This window comes from Lactuca sativa, chromosome 7, assembly GCF_002870075.4.
Source record: "Lactuca sativa cultivar Salinas chromosome 7, Lsat_Salinas_v11, whole genome shotgun sequence".
NCBI classification, from domain to species: domain Eukaryota; kingdom Viridiplantae; phylum Streptophyta; class Magnoliopsida; order Asterales; family Asteraceae; genus Lactuca; species Lactuca sativa.
In genome coordinates this window covers 116,152,695-116,176,641 of record NC_056629.2, presented here as the reverse complement: position 1 = coordinate 116,176,641, position 23,947 = coordinate 116,152,695, and the positions used below count along the sequence as shown (strand labels likewise).

Here is a 23,947-nt window from a genome sequence, read left to right as displayed (position 1 = left end):
AACTCAAATTTATTGGAGTTTTGGAATAACAGTGTTGTACAATAACCCTAGGGCATCCTCTGTCCTGATATCACCCGAAGTGTAAATCCTAAATAACTCAAACTTGTTCCAAAAAGTTTGAAACTTAGCAGCAAATTTTCTGGCTTCTATTGAATTGAAGGGTTGTATAGAATAGAAATTTCGGGTTGTCACAAAAATAAAATCAAACCTAGCTTGACATGAAACTCAAACTCAAAATCAAAACCTACATTAGTTCCAATTTCTGGATTTGAGGACGATGAAGAAGGAGGAAACTCAAAATCAAAATCGAAATCGAAATCAAGTATTTCTCTCTCTTATCGTGCTATATCTCACCCATTTCCTCAGATCTCCTTTTTCGCTTTCATCGAGTATGTCTCTCTCAACCTATTCCTCTCTTGGTATCATGCTATATCTCCATCTCACTTGGCCTCTATCTTGATATCGCATCAGAACACATGTGTGTATGTGTTTTGGGTTACTCTTTTATCTGTGATCAATAAAAATAGCGTGAGGGTTTGGAAGTGAAGGGGGTGGATGGGTTGGAGAAGCTGAGAGTAGGTATTGAAATAGAATGACGAGAGAGATCGGGAAAGAGATCAAACAAAGGTGGTAGTGGTATTTTCCAATGTAATTGAGAGAGATAGAGATTAGAGAGGGTTGTTTTTTATTTTCTTTTTTAATTGATAAATAATAATAAATAATATTAGATTAATTAAAATAAATAAATATCCAAGGGCATTATTGTTGGATTAGTGTCTAAGTCCATAACTATTTTGGTATGTACTTGACCCGATTATGAGCGTGGTCCTTTTGGGTTGCCTTCACCATAGCAATATGTAGGATGAATTAAGGAGAGAAAGGTTTAAATATGATTTATTAATATATTATGAGAATAATATATTAAAGGAGAAATCATATTGCTTAATTAATATTAGTCAAGAATTAATTAAGAATTAATTTTGTGGCTAAAAGAGATTAATTAAACCTAGGGGACTGAAGTTGTAATTATAAGATAATTATAATTGGGCTATGGATCACCTAATAATATATAGGTTGGACGAATTCTATGGGAAGCCCATTAGAAATCGTCCAAGGGATATGTTAAAGGAGTCTATGGGCTGCTTAGGGCTTAAGCAACCAGATTAGGGTTTCCTAGTTGAAAACCCTAATAGCCTACATGTATATAAAGGGCCCATATGCCCCAAAAACGTGGACAACTGATTCTCTAGGGTTTCTAGTCATATTTGGGCAGCCTCCTTTCATCTCCTCTTCATCCAAGTTGCATAAGGTGTTTGTGACTCCATTAGAGGTGCAACACTTGCGGCACTAAGCTTTCTAAAGCCAATCAAAGCAAGGAATTGATTGTTATTTCAATATAACATTCAAAGGTAATTCTATAAACCCTAATTCAGTTTATTAAATGTTAGATCTAGGGTTTATAGCCTTGGATTCAAAGCATGTACTATAGAGAAACCTAGATCCAAGCATTAGGGTTTGTATGAGCACATAGGATTGTCTCTTATGCATAAAACCCATCAGTGGTATCAGAGCCTTGATTGGTTTCAATTGTATGTGATGCTTAACTGTTTTGTTTGCTAAAAATTGAGTTTTTGGCCTCTGCCCAACTCAACTCGGCGAGTCAGTATCTGGACTCGGCGAGTTGGCCCCTACTTGGCGAGTTCAGAGCGCCAGACAGAGGATATTTCAGGATTTAACTGCTGTTTTGACTTGGATTTAATGCCTAATTCATTTTTTGAAGTTAAAATCTGATTTTTATCTTAAATTAATGATTATAATTGCCATAACAATAGATAATTTCAAATCTTTTGAATATTGGTTGTTTATATGATAAATATGGATTATTTAAATTATTTGGTAATTATCTAGTGACTAAAATAAGATTAGGTCAAATATAGATAATGACTAAATTAATTGTTTAACTTATATTATCTGTTACTTGATCCTTTGTGATGTGAAAAAGTTTCAATTGCACCCTTTAGGTTTTATAGTTTAAATTTGAACTTAAAAGTTTTGTTTATGAAATTTAAATAAGTTAAACCCTAATGTTTTGAAATGTTTCAAAACTTGTCCTCAAGTTTTGGAATTTAAAAGTTGATTAAATGTTTAATTTTGAAATGTTAAATCCTAAAACCCTAATAATTTGAAAAGGTTCAAATCACACACTTATGGTTTTATTAATTAATTAAAGTGTATAATTAAAAGTGATTTAATAAATCCATAAAGTTTTGGTTTACATTTAATTAAATTAAAAGTATAATTTACTAAGTTAAACTACCTACTATTTTAAAAGTGTAAAATACACCATATACTATATAACATTAAAAGTCTAATATTATATATGTATGAGTAAACAGTCAGTCTTACCGTTAGTAGGCCTCATTCATGAAGCTGGTCTATAAGGGGTGTTTAAGGAAATTGCCTATAAAATGGCGATTGAATGGGTATCCACTCTTACCCACCGCACTCTTGACTAGTGGAGGGTCGTTAGCCGAACGGGTATGATAGGACAGAAACCTTCTATTATAAGTATAATGAAGTACAAAGTATCTAAATGCTTTTTCAAATTCCCAAGTCATAGTTACTTTAGGAAAAATGTGAAATTATATGCTAATCCATAGAATTACACTTCGTACCCTTGTCGAACATTAGTGGAGCATGTGTGGTTAACCGGCACACTAATTTGGGGATGACATTGGTAGCGAAGGGTGACTCGATGTTTGTCATAGATTAATGGAGCGTGTTTGGCTAACTGGCACATTGATTAGGTGATAGTAGCATTGGGTGCACCATGTGATTCGTATGGTTATTCACACCTTGTTTGTGATCCTCGGCATCCCAGTCACAAATAGTAGGGCATAATCGAGATTAAACATGCCATTGAAAAGTTCAATGAATCTCAAAAGATCTAGGAGTTTCAATTCATTTAAAACTTAAACTTCCTTTTCATTTTTCATGGTGAAAATTGGTAAATCGTCATTTACCTATCTTCAAATATTTTGCAACTAGATTACGGCATCCCTCTTCTAGGTTGTAGAATATTGTGTTGGATCCTAGCCTTAATGACTCATTTGAGTGTTTTATTAAGGACTCAATCAACTTAACTTGAACTTTCTCCCGTTTTGTAGATGTCTAGTTTTGACAATCATGGTCTTCCCAAATCCCATGGAACAAGTTTTCCAAATGAAGATGACGTTCCGAGATACGATCAAGGAAATGAGAGTCATGCTTCACTTCCTCTGCCTCCTCTAATTGTTCTCCCTAACCCACAAGTTCAAAGGCTTGAAAAGTTCAAGCTCACTCAAGCCCTTTTGGCAAGTAAACACGAAGATGGGAAACCTGTGTGTGCACATGTCTTAGAGATAAAGTCACACATTGATTGGTTAAACATGTTGGGTGTCGATATTTCAAGTGAGTTGGCTGTTGACTGGGTTCTTCAGTCACTTCCTGAATCATATAGTGAGTTCGTTAGAGAGTACTATATGATGGACCACGACGTGACCCTTATTGATCTTACCTATTTGCTTATAGCTACTGAATCAACAATGTTTTGGCGTGCTAATCAAGCAAATTTGTCTGGTGAATCAAACTCCCAAACTTCAATGGACACTGGCAACATTGGAAGTCCAGAAAGAACTAAGTCTGTGATTGTCCGATGTGCTGTGCCAAATGAGTCCATTTGCTTTTATTGCCAAGAGAAGGGGCATTGGAGACGAAGCTGTCCTATTTACCTGAGAGATCTAAGAGATGGGAGAGTCAAGACGTATGGCTCTGCTTCAGGTAAAATACATTAACTAACTCTTTTAAGTTCCTATTCTAGATTCTTAATACATGATGTGATAAGATTACATTTTGATGTTTTGTAGGATCGAAGAAAAGAGAGGAAGCTTAAGGGAAGAAGTGAATCGAATCTAATCGTGAAGAAATGGATTTTGATCGCATTACTTGAAGATTGGATTCTTGAGCTAATACTTGGAGTTAGAATAAATTGTTAAGAAATATGTAATAACATAGTTTTTCAATTGAATTGCATTGTAAGGACAAATTTTTCCGCAATAAAATGCTTTTTGATTTTATCTTATTTATTTATCCTTGCAATGGCATGTATGAAAAATTAATGTTTAAATGTTTCTATTATTAGCAATAATGGATTTGATTCTTAATTATGTTATTTGTGGAAATGTCAAAAGTTTACCAAATGGGGAGAGTTTCTCATCGCCCAAGTTTCAATTGGACAGAAACTTGGAATCATGCAACGTGTATTGTATGATGAATGAAAAACTTTCACATTTGGGAAACTTAGACTAATTCTTTGACAAAGTTTCGATTGAAGGACTAGGAGATCGAGTACACTAGGTCGTGCATTGATCAAGTCTACCACAAGAGTGACAAACATATTCGTCATGATTTACTAAAGTTTAGTAAATATAGTTATACTTATAAGAGTGAGTATAATTCTGAGTTAACTGAAAGAGTTTCAATCAATAGCAGAACGAATAAGAAGAATCAAGAAGGCAGAAAGATAAAAGTTTCTCCATTCTAAGAAGAAAGGAAAGTACCTTTTATTGTGTTTTATGATGAAGTCTTAATAATTAAGAACCATATCTCAATTGATCCTCTAACTGAGTCTTAGTGCATTTGCATGTCTAAGAAGAGGAATCGAGAAATGTAGAAATGGTTAAATCAAAGAGTCAATCATACTTCGTTCCAATATCAAGTATTAGAGTCATACTCCAAGATTGTGACATTGAGTGAAAAGTCTTAAGTAGGTTTATAACACTCATCAAATGTGGAATTTGGAAAAGTTTTCTCATTCGTGCACATCTGAAATTGGTAAGTTGTGTTGTCTTGGATAAGACAAAGGCCAACTAGGACCAATTATGTGAAGTGTTTTGTCTTGATAATAACTACACTAACTCTTGAATATTTGCTTTGTCAAGAAATATTTCTTGACAAGAGAATCTTATACTTCAAGGAGTCAGTGGGAGTCTTAATGGTCTTGAAAGGTTTCAAGAACAAATCAAGAATAAACCTTATCGATAATCACTAGCACACGACTTGAGGTTTACAACCTATCGTGTTGACATTATTTTGTTTGTGTGCCATTCCAATTGAGTTAATAGTGTATGTGAGTTCTATGAGTTCTCATTTGAATGCATACTAGCGCCTTAGTTGATGGAAAGTACATTATATGTAAGGACAAATTACTAACTACTTGGAAGACATGGTGGGCACTCGTGTTACCATAAGGCAAGAAATCAAGATTAAGAAAGTTTAGCCCATATGAGTTTGGATTTGTCGCAAACCTTGGTTTTAGCAAATTCACATGGATAGGAACTCATACACCATAAAATCTAAGTGTCATAAGATTCCCTCCTTCATGAAAATGACTGTGAGGAAATGCTTTCACTAAGAGAGATCTTATGAAGATAACAATTGTGAAAATTGTATTCTCAAATTCGATTATGGTTACGACATCCCTTTCCATAGTTCGAATTGTGAGATTTGGCAATTAGTTTGAACATTTGAAACTTAGTAACATAAGTTCTAAATTGTTTAAACACACATATGAACTATCTAAGGCAGAGGTGTATAAATTTAAGAAGCTTAGATAAAGGCTTATCGAAGCATCTGGTATTAGAAATATGAATTTCAGAAATTCAATAGGCATTGTTTTCTGGAAGTTCATTTGTTTTCTGAATACATGTCAAAGCTAGTGGGAGCATAAGTGTTATGCTTGTATGATAATAATCATGATAGTGGGAGCATAAGTGTTATGCTTGTATGATTATGGCGAGTATTGCAAGTTAGCAATATTAATTATAGAAAAACAAAGATTCAATTTGCAAAGTTGCATGGGTTGAAAAGTTGTTTTGCTATAATTAAGGGAGAGAATATTATATTTCGTTTCAAAATCTAAAGCTTAGATTGAGAAATTTTAGTAAATTTAGTCAAAGGATACATAGTGTGTTCTTAAATTTCGATTATGATTACGGCATCCCTCTTCATAGTTCGAATTGTGAGAATGTGACACATAAAATATTATGGCAAAAGATTGGTAAAGTATCATAACTTTATGTAAGACATTATGCATCGTGTCCCATACGCTTCAGGTATAGGATCGATTGCAAATGCTATAATATTTGACCATTCTAAAATTTTCCAAATGTCTAGCACATTAAGAGGAAAAAAGGATTAGGATCGGTTTTGACAAAAATAATTAAACAACTATCAAAAGACGATCCAAAGTTCGCTGAGGATTTGTCGCTTGTGAGTAGTTGGAAGTATGGTATTGGATGGACCATATTGACATTATTATGAATAGATAAGATTCTATTAAGAATGAGTTGTTATATGGCAAATGTGGAAATGTTTCCATATTGGGAGTTGGAAATTGAGAATCTATGTCTAGATTAGAAACTTTTATGCAAGAAGGATGTTCAAAGGAATGTACTTTGAATGTGAGACTTCACGTCTATGGAATTGTCTTGTAACAATTTCTGATAGAGTACTTTATAATTTCATTGGCCAAGTCTTGGTGACTTTTGTGCTATGACATTACGAAAGGATCATTGCATAGAATGTTAGAATCTAACATATTCTATTAATGGCAAGAATGTTGTGCTCTTACACTAATAATAAGGATTAGGAATTGTAAAATGAGCATCATTGGAAAAGTTTTTCAATTGATCTATTTCACAAAGCATGGACCATAAGAAACAAAGTGCGCATGCTTGGAGCATGGGACAATTGTTGTTATTCAAGTAATGAGTTGATTATCCGAAACATTAAATGATAAATAATGAGTAATCAATATGGTGGATAAATAGAAGTGTTTTATTTACTCTCACAAATTTGGGGCTATATGGGATTAAGTATTATTGTTATGTTTCAGTTTGCATGTTTTGACTTCCACAATAACTAGGTTATTCAAACCTCCACAGTCGGTCATACCTTGGAAGTAAGCATGAAGGAAGATTGTCATGAAGAGTCTGTAGATTGTCTGAAAGGTTTAGGCATAGCACAAGTTTGTTGTAGAGTTCATGAGTGCTTTGATAAGATTAGAGTATTGGATTAAACCCACGCTCACTTGGATCACTTCATGGTTTTATCACGAGTGATTAGTGAGACGATAATATTGTATATTCTTGAAACCGAGACGTGTGAGTTGTTATTTGTTGTTCGGTTGCACATTGATGATAAGTAAACGCACCAGTAACTTGGTGTTATAAAACTTATTGTTGTGTGTGATTCGATCAGTGAATGCAAGTAAGCATATGAGTCGAAGTTTATCCATTCCTTTTACCCAAAGTGGGATAAAAAGCGATATTTGTGGGCCTCTCGATGATTTAGTGATGACACCTAAGCGCTTGGCCAAGCCGGGACTAAGTTGATGTGTTCAACTGTAGTCTATTGTCAGTCGTCATAAATCGGAAGTCGGGAAACAGTATGGAGAGAATGATTGAAATTCATGTCTTATGTCTATACGATATCTTGAGAATGGAGGAATATATAATCTCTTATCTAAAGGACACGCTATCTGATAAGATAAAAGTTGACAAGGCTTTTGAAAGCTACAATTGCTGATCAGGTTCTGAAGTTATACGAAAAATAGTTATTAGACTTATCCAAGTGGGAGACTATTGGATTAGTGTCTAAGTCCATAACTATTTTGGTATGTACTTGACCCGATTATGAGCATGGTCCTTTTGGGTTGCCTTCACCATAGCAATATGTAGGATGAATTAAGGAGAGAAAGGTTTAAATATGATTTATTAATATATTATGAGAATAATATATTAAAGGAGAAATCATATTGTTTAATTAATATTAGTCAAGAATTAATTAAGAATTAATTTTGTGGCTAAAAGAGATTAATTAAACCTAGGGGACTGAAGTTGTAATTATAAGATAATTATAATTGGGCTATGGATCACCTAATAATATATAGGTTGGACGAATTCTATGGGAAGCCCATTAGAAATCGTCCAAGGGATATGTTAAAGGAGTCTATGGGCTGCTTAGGGCTTAAGCAACCAGATTAGGGTTTCCTAGTTGAAAACCCTAATAGCCTACATGTATATAAAGGGCCCATATGCCCCAAAAACGTGGACAACTGATTCTCTAGGGTTTCTAGTCATATTTGGGCAGCCTCCTTTCATCTCCTCTTCATCCAAGTTGCATAAGGTGTTTGTGACTCCATTAGAGGTGCAACACTTGCGGCACTAAGCTTTCTAAAGCCAATCAAAGCAAGGAATTGATTGTTATTTCAATATAACATTCAAAGGTAATTCTATAAACCCTAATTCAGTTTATTAAATGTTAGATCTAGGGTTTATAGCCTTGGATTCAAAGCATGTACTATAGAGAAACCTAGATCCAAGCATTAGGGTTTGTATGAGCACATAGGATTGTCTCTTATGCATAAAACCCATCAATTATCTCATTCCAAATGTGGTGTGGACTACATTCACAAGATAAAAGCATACCGGGACGAAGTGTGCAAGTTTTAAGCAAACGAGGGACGGTCCGAACTAATCTTTGAAAATAGATGTAACATCCCATTTAAATAGAATAATTAAATAATAGTCCCGAAACCTCGAGAAGTGATTCTTATTATTATCTTATATAATTATAGTCCAAAAATCAAATAATAATTATTGGGGTAATGGTTTCGGGGAGTCAATGATATAATTTTGATTTCTGAGGGTTAAAATGTAATTTCAGGATTCATATTGTGAAGTTTTTATGGAGTTAGGGGCTAAAGTATAAGTTTCGGACCTTATTTGTAAGGGTTTTCAGAAGGAGGGGTTGAAATGGTAATTTATGGGCTAGTTTTGAAATAAATAAGGCAATGGGGGGACTAATTATGTTGTTATGGGGTTATGCTTGGGAACCGGGTATATAACTTGTGTTATCCCCGTTGCTACCGTAAACCTAAATCTACTGTAGCCGCCACCTCCATTTCCCCGCCACCCTCTCAATGTACCACCGATTGCCTCCCGTACATCACCACTGAAACCTTGCTGCCGAAGGCTGTGGGTAAGCGGTGGATCGCTAACGAAGCTGGAACTGAAGTCGAGCTCACACGCTGCTGTGACCACCGAAACCCTAGCCGCGGTGACGACGTGAGCGATCGTCGCCTTCTCTGCCGCAATTAATGTTGTGATTATCTCTGATCGTCGTGTGGGTCGCCGGAAGACCCTATGGAGGGGCTGTTGCTGATATACTTGGTGGATTCCGCACCACCATCTTCCCTTCTCACTTCCCTTCGTAGTGTTGTTGCTCCAGCAAGCGTTTCAGCTCATTCCCGCCGCCGCCATGCGCCTGTGCCAACGCCATTCGCCGCCGATAATGGAGTTGCTTCCGTTGACCGCCGCTGCTGCCGGTGACCACCGTTGCTGCCGGACTTCTTGGGTTACCCTCGCTGCCAGGTGGGTGGCTGGGTTTATTTTCGCAACATAAGATGTGTTGATGTGCATATGTGTGTGTTTTGTTAGCTGGAAGTGTAAAAGGGACCACCATGGCCGCCAGCCATGGTGGCTGTTGCTATGCACCACCGCCGGCCACCATCGGGTGGCTGTGTGTATAGTTGTCTATTTAGTGTGTGTGATTATTTTGGTATAAGCATTTTAACATGTAATTGTTAAAGGATAATGGAAAGAAAAAACCCTAACCACCACTGTAGGGTGGTGGTTACCGCCTCTCGACCCCACCGGCCGTCGTGTCGAGTGGCGGTGTGCTTTGCATTGGTGTGTTTGATTCGTATGGGATGCATGAAACCCTAGTGGGCCCAATGAAGCCCTAATGGGCCCAAGAGAACCATACTTGACTTAATAAAACCCTAATGGGCTTAGTAAGGCCCAATGTGATTTAAAAGCTCAATCGATGGACTAATGGGCTAATATTGGGTTGGGAAACCCTAATTAGGGTCTGGAAAACCCTAATAGCATAAAACACTAATTTTTGGGAATTGATCGGCACGCACACGAGAATTATTTAATAACTTGAAATATTAAATAATAGTCATTGGCAAATTAACGTAAGACAACAATGGACTTAAAAGATTAAGTCCTTAATGAGTTAAGTAAGAACTACTTAACCTAATCATCATTTCATGTGAAAGCCCTAATCTTACTCGGGCCTTGAGTTAGACCTTCCTATTGGGCTTTGGTGATTGGACTAATAATGGACTTTCCAAGAATAAGTAAATGGTCTAAATAATTGGATGGGCCTTAAGGAAAGACCATGTAGAGGTCTGGGCCAAATTTGGAAAAAATTACTTGACTTTTTGGCTTTTGGAGTATGAGTTGGATTTTGAACTTGGAACCCAATTATTAATTGGGTATTGTTTGATTTTGATAGATCGGGAATCTGTTAATCAGCAGCTGGAGTGTATCTTCAGGACCTCGGCAGTGCCAAGTGAGTTCTCTTCACTATATCAACAGGGTCTAAGGCACAAAGGCCGGCCCTTTATGAATTGTATTCGGATTATTGCATGTTATGCTTACTAATTTATATCTTGGTAGTTAGGATGGTGATATGCTATGTTTTAGTGACCCGGTTGGGTCGGTATCTTGGTATATAGGATGATGCTATTTTAGTGACCTGTTAGGTCGTTATCCTGGTTATAGGATTTGTTGTTATGCTTTGTGATGTGTTAGATCGGTTTGATTGTATATATATATATATATATATATATATATATATATATATATATATATATATATATATATATATATATATATATATATGCTAGTGTTATATGAAATGTGCACATGATTGTCCTGGTTATAGGATGATGCTATGTTAGTGACCTGTTAGATTAGTTTGACTGTTATATATATATATATATATATATATATATATATATATATATATATATATATATATATATATGCTAGTGTTATATGCTTTGTGATGTGTTAGATCGGTTTGATTGTATATATATATATATATATATATATATATATATATATATATATATATATATATATATATGCTAGTGTTATATGAAATGTGCACATGATTGTCCTGGTTATAGGATGATGCTATGTTAGTGACCTGTTAGATCGGTTTGACTGTTATATATATATATATATATATATATATATATATATATATATATATATATATATATATATACATGATAGTGTTATATGATGTCTATGTGCACATGATTGTCCTGGTTATAGGATGATGCTAAGTTAGTGACCTGTTAGGTTGATATCCTGGTTATAAGATTTGTTGCTATGCTTTGTAATATGTTAGATCGGTTTGACTGTTATATATATATACATGCTAGTGTTATATGATGTCTATGTGCACCTGATTGTCCTGGTTATAGGATGATGTTATGTTAGTTGACCGGTTAGGTCTGTATCCCGGTTGTTGGGATGTTGCTATGATTGATCTGTTAGATTGGTTTGATTGTTATATGAAATAAGCTAGCATATGATATTTATGTGCACATGTTTGTTTGATTAAGGGTTTGGGTTGAGGTGGTCCTGCTTTGTGTTGTAGGGCAACATACCCGGCGAGCGGTCCGGATAGGCTGTAGACCCTGCGCGGCGGTCCAGACGTGCCGAAGGTTCGAAGAGCAGTCCAGATAGACTGAAGGCCTGTGAGGCGGTCCAGTCAGACTGATGACTCATTATGCATGTTGTTCTGTATTGGTTATATGTTATGGTTATGTTTGTATGGTGTTGGCATTTTGGGGAAACTCACTAAGCTTGGGGCTTACAGTTGTTGATTTTGTTTCAGGCACTTCGGATGATCGCGGGAAGGCAAAGGCGTGATCATGCACCTCCTCATATTTTCATGATTGATTATGGGAATACTCTGATGTCTAAACTATTTTGAAAACAACCTGTAATAACTTAATGGTTTTAAAATATGTTAAAAAGTTTAAATTTGGCTTGAATTTTATGGGTGTTACAATAGAGACTATATGCCTTTTGGCACCTGCACGAGGGACGATTGGTGTAATTTACCCTCTGTAGAATTGTTAATAGTTGAAGTTGAAGGACTACACCCTCAATAGTTACAATGGTTGTTGCAACAAAGATGAAGTTCTAAGTTAGATTAGGTATCAAAAAAACATGAACATATAAAAGGGAAGTGGGGGGATTTTTTTTAGGAGGAAGAAGAAGAATGGGGAAGAAAAGAGAAAGGGGGGGGGGGGGGGGGGGATGGGGGTTAGGGGATTTTTTTTCTTTAATAAAGTGGGGGTGGTAGTGGGCTCCTTTTTATTTATTAAAATTAAAACAAAAGATAAAAGAGTTAAGGAAAATGAAAAAAGAAATTAAAATGACATTAGTCATTTTACCAAATCCACATACAGACATGCTCAAAAAGGCCACCGATCCAAAAAAAAAGTTATGGCTTGGACCAAAACCTGAAAAAAAAAATACCATTGTGTCCTACTTCATAGTTTTGTCTTAGACAAATCATCACGAGACATTTCAAATGTCTCAAAATTATCGACAAAGGGTTTTTTTTTTGCAACTTGGGAGCTTCCCACGATGTCTTTTATGCAAATTCTCCCACATGCCTTTGCGGTTTCACCAAAAGCAATTCATTCCATCTCATCATAAGTTAAATGAGAAAAACGAATATCATATGTTTGGCTCCAAAGTGCCCAAAAAAATTATATTATCTTCCTGCCGTGTAATTCAATTTTGTACCTTTTAACTTAAAGACCGTCTAACAAAAGTACATTTGATCCAATCCCATGCATAACCTCCAAATAGATAGTCTAACAAAAGCTGTCAGATCCAGTGAGTGCATCATCCATCATTGGTTCGTTTTGTTGGTGATTTTCCTTTTCGATGGAATTGCTCTGGCAAAGGCCTTGCTGCTCTTGTCTTCATGCTGAAACCCCTTATGCAAACATATCCTACAAAAACAATTCAAATTTTATAATGTCTTTACTTTCTACAAACAGTTTCCATGAGTTGCTGCATGTTTCATGATAGACATAATAGGTGCAATGGGTTTCTGTTGACGGATATGGACTTAATGTACAAAAAACTACTCGAAACAAAGTCCTAACTTGTTAAGACCTTTTTTAATAAATACCTTTCCAAAAGCAATCTTGTATTTCCTGAGCTGACAAACCCGTGTCACATAAAGTTATAATCAGCAGTTATTTTTCTGGTTTGGTAAGAGTAATTAATAGATAGGTATCTACCTTCAAATATTGCTGATATAGATGTTCCACAGAATAGCATCTTTTTAGTCAGACCCCATAACAACTTTCGGGGGAAAACAAGTGGTTTTCTACTCGATTCATCATCAGCAAATACCTAAATCAACCATCACAACTAGAAAATCAGGAATCAACATATATATATATATATATATATATATATATATATATATATATATATATATATATATATATATATATATTTGCTATATGAAAAGAAAGAGTACCTCGTTGATCTGGAAGAATGTCCCATCAAGTGGAAATGACCCTCTAGTTGCTGTCCGACATGGCACCTATTTGTGTTTGTTTGTATGTACCAAACCAATACATGTTAGGCTTAAATTGCAAGAAAATAGCAATCTACTTAATTCACAATGTTGCTACTTAATTGATGCTCATGGAACAATCTTCACACAGAACAATTTTGCTCACCAAATATGTTCCAAACACCATCTCTTCTTCCTGTGAATCTGTTGATTTTAGTGAATTGTATTCTTCTTTGAGCATTCCGGAAGGATTCTGGAGGGTTTCTCCTGACAAAAAAATATAATAATGTACAAAAATCGATAATTTACTAAGTTATATACTGTAGCTTTTACAAGGGATAAATGCAAGAAGCAACAATGTATGTTCATTTGTTTTTGTATTATAGCATCCTACTCTCATTTATGTCTATTATAGCATTGTACGTTCAACTTTTTTTTCTTATCAAGGCATTGTACTTTGAAAATCTACCCAATTATAGCATTTTATATTTGTTCTTATTAGTATGTCATACTTTGACAAACAACCGAATTATATTTGGATGATATTGCTAAAATTTGGGTAAAATTTTAAAATACAACATGCTGTAATAGGACAATGGGAGCAGGATGATATAAGAAACAATAAATCGACAAGTGTACCTTGCATTTAACCCCTTTTACAATGTCACACCTTCAAGGGCTTAGAACCCCATAACCGGGGGACCATCTTCTAATCCACAAAACCAAGAAAAGAACGCATACACTTCTCTTTCTTTTCATTTATGAATTTCTGAGCATCCTTTTTTTTTCCTAAAATTCATAGAACTACCATCTTCTCGTTCTAAACATACATGTTTCTTCTTGTTGAGAACATGGATTAAATTTTGAATCATTGAGAGTTAAAATGTAAGCAAAAAATTATTGTACCTGGTGGCCATATAGCAAGTAGATAAGGATTCTTGTCATCAAAGTCTCTTTTGTCCAACTGCAACACAACCACCTCAACAGTATAAACAAATATGTATGTGTATCTATATAAGGGTTGAATGCAATAAATATCAACACACTTTCGATTCCACCCACTACGCCATTGTACTTTTAAACATCTAGCAATGTTATCCAAATACAAAACAATTTGAGTAGATTTATCCTAATAAGAAAAATATTTAAAGTGCAATGCTATAACTGGGTAAATTTTCAAGGTGCAATGCTGTCATAGCAATAAACAAAAGCAAGCTGCTACAATAAACAAATAACTGAAAGTATGTTTCTATTTCTTGCATTTAGCCTATATGAGTATAAGAAACATGCACTGACCACTTGCACAAGAGGATGCGAATCGGGAAGCTCATAGCTGCATTGCACATATACATATACATAGATTAGGATATAGGCCTTGTCATACAAGTTGTTGGAGGTTATAATCTAATTGTCAAAGCTATCATCATGGAAAAGGTAATTGTCATTAACAAGGTTACTATATATATATATATATATATATATATATATATATATATATATATATATATATATATAGGTAAATTGCAGGTAATAGCAAAAAACATACTTCACTCTCGCTACCAATACGGGCAATGTACTTTGATTTTTCCCCATAATAGCGACATACTTACAAATTTTTACAGTAATATCAATATAGTTTATATTCTACCCTAATAGCAACGTACTTATATATTTTTTTTCCCATAATAACAGCATACTGACATTTCTTTACGAATAATATGGGCAATGTAGTCTAATTGTTACATATTGATATTATTAGTAAACAGTGTAGGTTTTGGTTGGCTGCTATTACCGATAACAAAATGTAAGTACGTTGATATATGCATAAAAAATATATTATGCATGGGTTGCATATTGCTATTGCTGGTTAACTACATTGCTACTATGGGTAAGGATTACAATGCTATTACGGGTAAAATATAAAATGCATTTCCTATTTTGGTAAAAAGATTAATGCGTGTTTGCTGTTTCTTACAATTTGCCCTAATATAATAACCAAGATTTGAAAATAATACAGAATTCTTACACTTGGTGTTCTGTCCTCGATCGGCCTGCATTTTTCATAAGCTCTTCGGTTTTAACAATCACAGGACCAAGGCAATGATCTTCGATATCTTGTTCGAATCCATTTTTAGTGTTTTTCTTTTGTCCGGAAGATGAAACTGGAACAAATATCTTTTTCTCTAGTGGTTCAGGCCTGCTAATTAGCATCTTTAAGTATGTAGATCAGCCAGGAATTTCATCATTATTACTTGGCTTAATGTACTTTCATATATTTGTTTATTATAACATCCTAAGCTACTTTTATTGTGTCCTATTACAACATTGTACTTTGAAGAATCTGCCCAACTATAGCAATGTCATTCAAATAAGAAGAAATTTGTATTGCTATAACTAGGTAGATTTTTCAAAGTCCAATGTGCTACTAAAAGAAATTTTAAATTACAATGCTATAATTGGGTGTTAATAAGAAAAAAAAAATTGAGAAGACAATGATGTAGTAGTAAAAATATCTTATAGTAGGATGTTATAATAGTTATATAAATAAAAGTACATTGTTCTTTCTTGCATTTAGCCCTTATAAGTTTATCTTGACGTGATTTTTGCTTATAAAACAGGCTGCAATATGTATCACTTGCACTTTGTGGCATAGCCAAAAACAAAGTGTTATCAACTATAACGAAAAGGATAGATCACAAATCACAATGATGGTATGAACACTTGGAATTATAAAAAAAAAAAACAAATAAAAAGGAAAAATGTTCGAAACCTTGCATATGCACTGGCAAAATGACTGCAGTCTTTCTTTAATGGACAAGAACTGCAATTTGGTTTCTTCTTCGTGCAAAACACCTGCACAATTTGAAATACAATATACATGACAAATGCATATTAGTAATTAACTATTGCGTTTTCAAGATAATTATATAACTACTTGAAATTTTATGCATTTCCTTACTTGTTTGTCCAAATCTCATTATTTGGATCCTTATTAATCAGAAAATCATACTCGTAATTACTTTACAAAAACTCTAACTGTTATTTCAACTTCAAGTCATAATAATCAGCTTAGACACACATTCAAAGTTTCAAACATTCATCACTACCAGATGCATCTAATTCAAATATCAACTGGGCCAACTTTATGCTTTTTTTCTAGCGCATGAATTGGATTTTCAACCACTATCTGAGTTAAATGGTAAAAAAACAAACACTGAAGTCTGCATTTTCTAGCGGATTTGCTGAATTTGTGGTTGGTTAATAATGTATAATTTAAAAACAATAATAATAAAAACCTTGTTTATCTTTTGTGCTAAAAAGAAGAAAATTTGATTTTTGGGTTATTTTTTACATTTTCCTAGATACATTTATTGTTTTACAACAAAATGAGAAGTGCAATGATTTAATTAACGTCTACATTACTTTTTTTTTTCCATCATACCTTTCCAAAAGTGATCATTTGATAATGAAGTTCGTACCTGTGTTAAATAATTTGCAGGTATTTTATTAGAGTAGGTTATATTTATTTATCATGAAAAAACAAAAGATTAAACCCAAGAAATTACAATGTTTCGGCATCAAGGTTGCCAAGCCTCAGTGAGAGATACTCTTGAACAGATTTCATGATAGGGTACCTGATAATTAACAAGGTTGATAGCAAATAGAAAAAAAAAACCACAAACGGTCAACATGGTCCAATCATATCATAATATTATTAGAGTAAATTACACAAATCGTCCCTCGTCCAAGTGCCAAAAGGCACGTTCGGTCTCTATTTTTAGAAATTAACTCGGACCGTCCCTCGTTAGTTTTAAACTTACACGCTTCATCCCTCCGGACATAGAAAGACCATTTTGCCCTTATTTATTTCCTTTTTGATTTATTTTTTTAATTATTTGTTATTTATTAATTATATAATGATTTATTTATCATAAAATAATTATTATTTCCTTTTAAAAAAAAAAGAAATAGCCACTAAATACGTTGATAACTCGTACGGTCATCCCCTCACCCCTTTTCTTCTTCAGTGCATCTCCTATCCACAATTAACACCCCGCCAGCGACTTTTGCAACATCTCCGACCGACTCCAATATTCCGATCGTGAACCAACCAAATCAAAACCACCACTAATCGCCTCCCAAAAAACCCTATATTTTTTCGTTCCATAAACCTAGCAACAACTACCAATCGACATAGCAGATTTCTTCAGAATTCGAATCGGGGGTGTTGCAGATCCAGAAGGCGACGAGGTGTAGAAGGCGACAAGGTGTAGTACCTGGCTGAGGGTTTTCTTGAAGCACATTGGGGACAACATCAGTGTTCTGATGGTTCGATTTCACCACATTCACCTCGGCTAAACAACACCTCTCCCCCTCTTCTTCTTTGATACTTTGAACCTAAAGCTTTGGTGCCGATTTTCATTTCCAATCTCGTCTTTTTGAAGCTTAAGTTCTAGGGTTAGTTTTTGAAAGTGAAAACAAAAAGTTCTTGCTGGAGGTAAACGGTGGTTCTTTAAGGAGATCTGGACCGGAGAAGAATGGTAGCGATGACGGCCTAGAGGTTACCGACGACCATCTGCTTGATGGTGAAGGAGGTGGTGGTGAAGGTGCTAGGGTTTCATGAAGGTGAAGGCTTGAAGAGTTAGTACTCAGATCAGAGAAAAAAAAGGAGAGATAGGGAGAAAGAAGGGGTTGTGGTCCATTGATGGCGGTAGGCGGTGATACGATGTCGGAGGTGGTCGCCGGTGGTGGTGGTTCGGTAGGTGGCGGTGAGGATGTTTCATGATGAGAGGAAGAGGAAAAGGGTGATAGATATAGGAGCTGTAATTTCTATTTTTTAGATATAAAATGAATTATAAATAAATTAAAATAGAATAGTAAGGGTAGTATAGTCATTTTAAATATGGTAAGGGATGAAGTGTGTAAATTTAATCCAACGAGGAATCAAGCGTGCAAGTTTAAAACATCCAAGAGACGGTCCGAGTTAATTTTTAAAAATAGGGACTGAACGTGCACTTTGGCACAGGCACGAGGGACGATTCGGTGTAATTTACTCATATTATTAGCAGCAAATAATTCGATGGTAGTTCAATGGAAATGAAGTTGTCACTGACTCTTCTAGCTGATGTATGAGAACGTCATCAGGAAGCTTTTTAATTGGGACCCATCCCAAGCGAACCACTATTCTAGCAATATGTCTGTCAACCTTGTACAAAGCATGCATATGAAAACCTTAATTTATAATTAATTAATTCAAATTGCTAAATTTTAGAATCTTACAGGGAATGCACGTTGTCGTAGTGTCAATAGACGCACACATTCCATGCTTTTTATACCCAATCCATATACCCGAGAGAAGAAATCCCTGCACGTTCATTCTACAAGTCAGGACTCGGTCCTTTTATTATTATATTAATAATTATTATTATTATTCCTGGCATCAGCATATAAAATATGTAGGCAACATCTACATGGGGAAGCTAAATCACAAGAAGAAAGGTTTTTGTAGGCAACCCTGCACTTATCAAGTTATCATTATCTTTCACATACGTGTAAGTTCCCTCATGACAATTTGACCATTTAAGCAATTAATTAAATTGGAAAATCTTACATTGCTATTCCAGGTTTAGCATTTCTTAACCACTCAAGATCAAGAAGCCCAGAGTTTTTATCATGTATGCTATCAAGGAACATCTGCACGTACAAGTTAAAACTTCATATTGTTTATCAGCTGCTTTTTATGAAAAATACTCTTGTTACCTTGATTCGTGCTGCAAGTCTATTGTTCATGCCTCTTTCTTGGATGGCATTAGAGATCTCATCAGCCTGTGCACATCGAACTGCATTCCAGTCCAGCGCGTCTTCAGTGTGATTGTCACTATTATTAATGATATTCTCCTTGGGGTATTTTGCAGCCAGAGACATGAAGGCAGAACTAACAAATATAGTGTAAAATAAATAATATATAGTGATTAGTGAGTGTGAGTGTGAGCGTGAAGGAATACTCATCATGTCTCCAAAAAGTATTGTACCGAGCCACAAAAAGGCTACACTTACCTTGAATAACTGTCTGCTGTATTTTGTGTTAAGAAAACACCAACTACAGAGTCCACGACAGAACCTTTCCAACCCATGAAAGCCCTATTTCCTGTTAATTTCATATATAAAACAATATCATTTTCTTAGAAGGCAATTTTTTGATAGATATTAAAATTGAATTTCTGTTAAAAGCTAGAAATGGGTATGAAAAATATAGGTGCTTTACCTTCTTTCCAAAATAGGCAACATATTTTATTTGTTACCCACAACAGCAACCAACTTGCACTTTTCTACCAATTTAGGCAATGTGTAACCTAGAAACCTATCAGTGATGATGTAGCTTGAATTACAAAACCCGACCCAATGCCCACCGACTCTAGCGCGCGACTTCCATCAAGACTAGGCTAGCTCTCTAATGGAATGTTTACCCGTCGATACTTGCTCCTGCTTATTGATTAGGGTGAGTCACTCAAGTTCCTGTTCCTAAATAAGTTATCTAAAACTCACTCAAATCGAGCTCGTTTCGAATAACATCACACCCCACTCTTAGCCTTAATTGGGTGGTATTTGAACTTGGGTCACTCTTACCATGTCATCCTCCACAACCACAATGCCCAAGATTATGACCACTAATCCAATAATATATATATATATATATATATATATATATATATATATATATATATATATATATATATATATATATATATATATAAAAACTCTAACCTTTCAGATATATAGGTTACAAAATGGCCTATATTGATATAAAAATGCAAGGTGATTTTAATTTAGGGTTAAAAATAAAGCGCCTTATCTATTTTGGTAAAATGATAAAGTTCGTTGCTATTAGAAGAGGGAAATGAGTGTCGATGTTCTATGAAATAATAGTTTTAAGGATAAACAAACATAAATCATGGATATATATGTTGTTTAAAAGTTCCAAAAACCAAAATCCTTATTTAATTTGAGACAATGTAACAATATATTGTATGCATTTGTATACAAATGGAACTTCCTTTACGGTTGTATAGCCCCATAGGTTTTGGGATGCTGATGGCCTCACAAATTACCTTGAACAAGACGCATGGAGTTGATGAAGCACAAAGCCCTTTGTCGGAATAACTCCTGCTCTTTCTTACAACATTCGTCTTCCTCTTTCTCATTGTATTCCAAACCTTTAATGGATAACAAGAACGATAAATAAAAGGGCTAAATGCTAATTACTAAATTTACCAAAAAGGGGAATCCCATATATTCACAAAATGACCAGCTCTTAATTAGATGATCATCACAAAAAGACCAAATAATTTTTGTTTTAGTGATATTGTTTTATCAATGGTTCCCCACTAAAAAATCTTCAATAATAATAATAATAATAATAAATAAATAAATAAACTGGGCAAAAAAGATATTGTTTCTTCAGGAAATGACATCATTTATGCGGAAAGAAGATAACTATAAAGAAAGTATGTTGTGAAATAGATGGTCATTTTGTGATAAATTCTCATGGCAAAATGTGGTGAGGTCAAATGGTGATAAAACCAACCCCATTTTTGTCATTTTTGTGATTAACCCTAAATAAAATGTAGTTCTAATAGTCCAGTCAACCTCGCCTCCCTTTTTAAGACTCCTATGGAAAAACTCCACATGTTGAGTTGGTATTGGATTTGAAAAGCAATAGAAAGGTTCAACTTCATAAGAAATATGCATCTGTTTTACTCGAAATGTTAAATGGATATGAATGAAACCATGAGTAAATCATTAGAAAGTGGTGATAGAAAGGTGCGTACTCTTCTGTTGGTCATCAGCGATGTACTTTCTCACGTTGCGGGTGAAGCAAAAGCCCCCCTCAGTGTAGACGAACATCGTTTTTGTTTGGATATATGCAGAATCAAAATCCAAACGTCTTCTGCAAGATGACTTCACATTTGAATCTCCTCTCCGACGACAACCGGAAGAAAGGGAAGGAGTCGCCTTTGTAGTTGGGGAATTGGCCATCACTTTTGGCCTAAACTTGGCCTTCAATTTGCTCGGCGTCTCATGGTTTACGTCAATTTCATGATCCTTGTTTGATAATTTGATTGGCGTACATGGTGCTGAACCCGAAACCCTCGTTACCTTTTTACCACCTGACAGAAAACAAAAGAACACAACAGAGAGACTCGGTCAGTCGGCTAATCATACCAAATTTATTTATAAAAAAAAAAAAAAAAAAAAAAAAAAAAAAAAAAAAAAGCAAGTAAACGCCACGCCTAATGGTTTCAGACTACATTTGTTGTCTCTCATCTTAGAGCGCAAGCACCTAGAGTTTCATCCAGCATATCGCAAATGTACATAAGCCATTTCAGTTAAAAAGGCTAACTACTAAAGAAATCCAATCACACACACACAAACACTCACGAAATGCACCGGATGTTTTTTTTGGCGAAGGAAGAGCGATCATCAGAGGCATGGCGATTGTGTCGTCTTGTAGGCCTGACGGTTGTTTGCGTTTTTTTGTCTTTTTGGTCTCCATATCCTCCTTACAGGCGCAGTACACCACACACACACACATATGGGTGGTAGAGTTGTCGATATTGCAACTTGAAGAAACGACGGCCGCCCAACCTCGATTTGGGAGCCTTGAACCACCTGCCAACTGGCAAGTGGTCTTCATTGTTACCGGTAATGATTGCATCGGAACGGGTGCCACTACCACCATAGCTGTTAGCTTCTTTATAAAAAAACCCGTTGGTGTGAGGTGTTTGGCAAAGTTATTAAAATAATAATTTATTAAAATAACAATGTTAAAATAGAGATTTTAAAAAAGCTTCCGACTAATTTACTTTAATTTTTAATACATAGCCGATTAATTAACTTATAGTTGTGTTAAAACGAAGTTTAAAAAAAAACGTTTGATTAAGTTTATCCGGTATCAAATCGTTTAGATGGTAATTCATTTCTATTGGCAAAAAAATTTGTTTATATTCACAAAATTACCAAAAAGAACTTCCTTTTATATTATGACTTTTTTTTATTATTATAAATAATATAACTAATAGTTTTTTTAATTTTTAATTCTAATAAGATATTTTTTTGCAATTAAGATTCTTTTTAATATAATTCTAATCAGATTTTTTTTTTAAATTAATAATTTGTGTATAAAATATTTAATGTTTCAACAACATTTAAAATATTAACTTTGTCATTGACAATACTAGTACTAATCAATAATAATGAGAATACAAAATAGTTTCAAAAATTGCGACCTTGTGGGTTTAACGTAAAATATTGTAACATCCTGTTTGAAATGGAGTAATTAAATAATAAATTCGGAACCCCAAGATGTAAATTTATAATTTATATTATTTATAATGGCCCTAAAATCAATAATATTTAGCGAAGAGTTGGTTTTGGGGGAGCCAAATGGTATACTATATACTTCCGGGGGTTAAAGTGTAATTTCGGGATTTATTTCGTAAAGATTTTTAGAAGTTAGGGAATGTTTGATATCATTTGGTCGTAAAATGAAAGAATTTATGGAAGGAGGGGCTAATTGGTAAAATTACGGATTGGATTTGAAAAGACTTTCCGAAGTCAAGGTAGAAAGGGTAAAATGTGGACTTGGTTTGAAAAGATGTTTCTGGGGAGGGACCACTTCCGCCATCATGGCAATAAGTTTGATAGCGTGAATCGGGTATATAACCCTCCGTGTAACCCTAACCCTAGCTATGTTTCCAGCCGCCACCTTCACTCTCGCGATTTCCGGCGCCGCACCACCGCCTCTGATGAAGTCATCAACCACCGTCGTTGAAGCCGGAAACAACCAGAAGCGTCGTCACCCCACTCCTCTGCTACTTGTCGACAAGCGCCGCTATCCATAACCCCGCTGCTGGACGTCGTGTGCAGCCGGAAGAGCACCGATACTGCAATTATGGAGATGTGAACGACGAGTCGTAGGTCGTGAGCAACCATGAAGTCTCCGGTAGACCTAACTGCCACCTCTCTCTCTCATTCCCGTCGTTCCTCTCGGTGTTGGACGTCGTGAACGTCATTGATGCTGTCGTAGGCTATTGCGTTGCTGTGGTCGTTGTTTCGGTGATGGATTATCACAGCTTCCTCACCATAAACACCCCTCTATCTCCGTTTTCGGTCAAACCTATCGTATACCGTCGCAAGCCACCGTTAGTCGCTGCTACTACCACCTTTATCCACCCGAAGGGCTGCCGTGTTTGTGCTTCATCCTCGATACAAGAGTGTTACTGCTTCAAGTTTGTGTGGTGCGTGTTTGTTGTTGTTGTTAGTCGGGGTGCATGTGTGTCTTTTCGGTTGGCCAGAAAACCCCGAGAAGACCACCATGGTTGCCAACCATAGTGGTTGCCGCCTCTATTTATGTTCTGTCGCCATGTGCTAC

The 23,947-nt window shown here is 35.2% G+C and overlaps 1 protein-coding gene across 8 annotated transcripts; it reads right to left on the bottom strand.

Moving 5' to 3' along the window:
- Positions 1-12,331: 12,331 nt before the first annotated feature.
- On the bottom strand, positions 12,332-22,288 carry LOC111881573 (protein ROS1C). 8 transcript variants are annotated; one of them, XM_042896520.2, is made up of 19 exons: positions 21,955-22,288; positions 21,345-21,683; positions 20,625-20,729; positions 19,573-19,663; positions 19,276-19,450; positions 19,127-19,209; positions 18,796-18,880; positions 18,630-18,721; positions 17,082-17,150; positions 16,958-16,994; positions 16,286-16,368; positions 15,542-15,715; positions 14,812-14,848; positions 14,422-14,479; positions 13,682-13,782; positions 13,477-13,542; positions 13,232-13,346; positions 13,120-13,149; positions 12,332-12,937 (listed from the first exon to the last, which is right to left on the bottom strand). In XM_042896520.2, exons 1-19 carry the CDS (start codon positions 22,253-22,255, stop codon positions 12,828-12,830), a joined length of 2,151 nt encoding a protein of 716 aa, XP_042752454.1. In that variant the 5' UTR covers positions 22,256-22,288; the 3' UTR covers positions 12,332-12,827. The 8 variants fall into 8 exon arrangements, 6 of the variants coding, with proteins under 6 accessions (XP_042752454.1, XP_052621211.1, XP_052621212.1 ...); XM_052765251.1 differs by having other exon boundaries at positions 13,120-13,159; positions 13,233-13,346; XM_052765252.1 differs by having other exon boundaries at positions 13,120-13,159; positions 13,233-13,346; positions 15,542-15,712.
- Between the last annotated feature and the right edge of the window lie 1,659 nt (positions 22,289-23,947).

Bases quoted from the DNA above. Each gene is read 5' to 3' on its own strand.
- LOC111881573 (XM_052765251.1), bottom strand. From the start codon at position 22,255: ATGGTGGTAGTGGCACCCGTTCCGATGCAATCATTACCGGTAACAATG. The intron at 21,684-21,954 runs GTGAGTGTTTGT...GTTTTCTGTCAG, and splicing joins AAAAACATCCGGTGCATTTC to GTGGTAAAAAGGTAACGAGG. The intron at 13,783-14,421 runs GTACAATAATTT...TTTTTTTGTCAG, and splicing joins ACTTGCTATATGGCCACCAG to GAGAAACCCTCCAGAATCCT.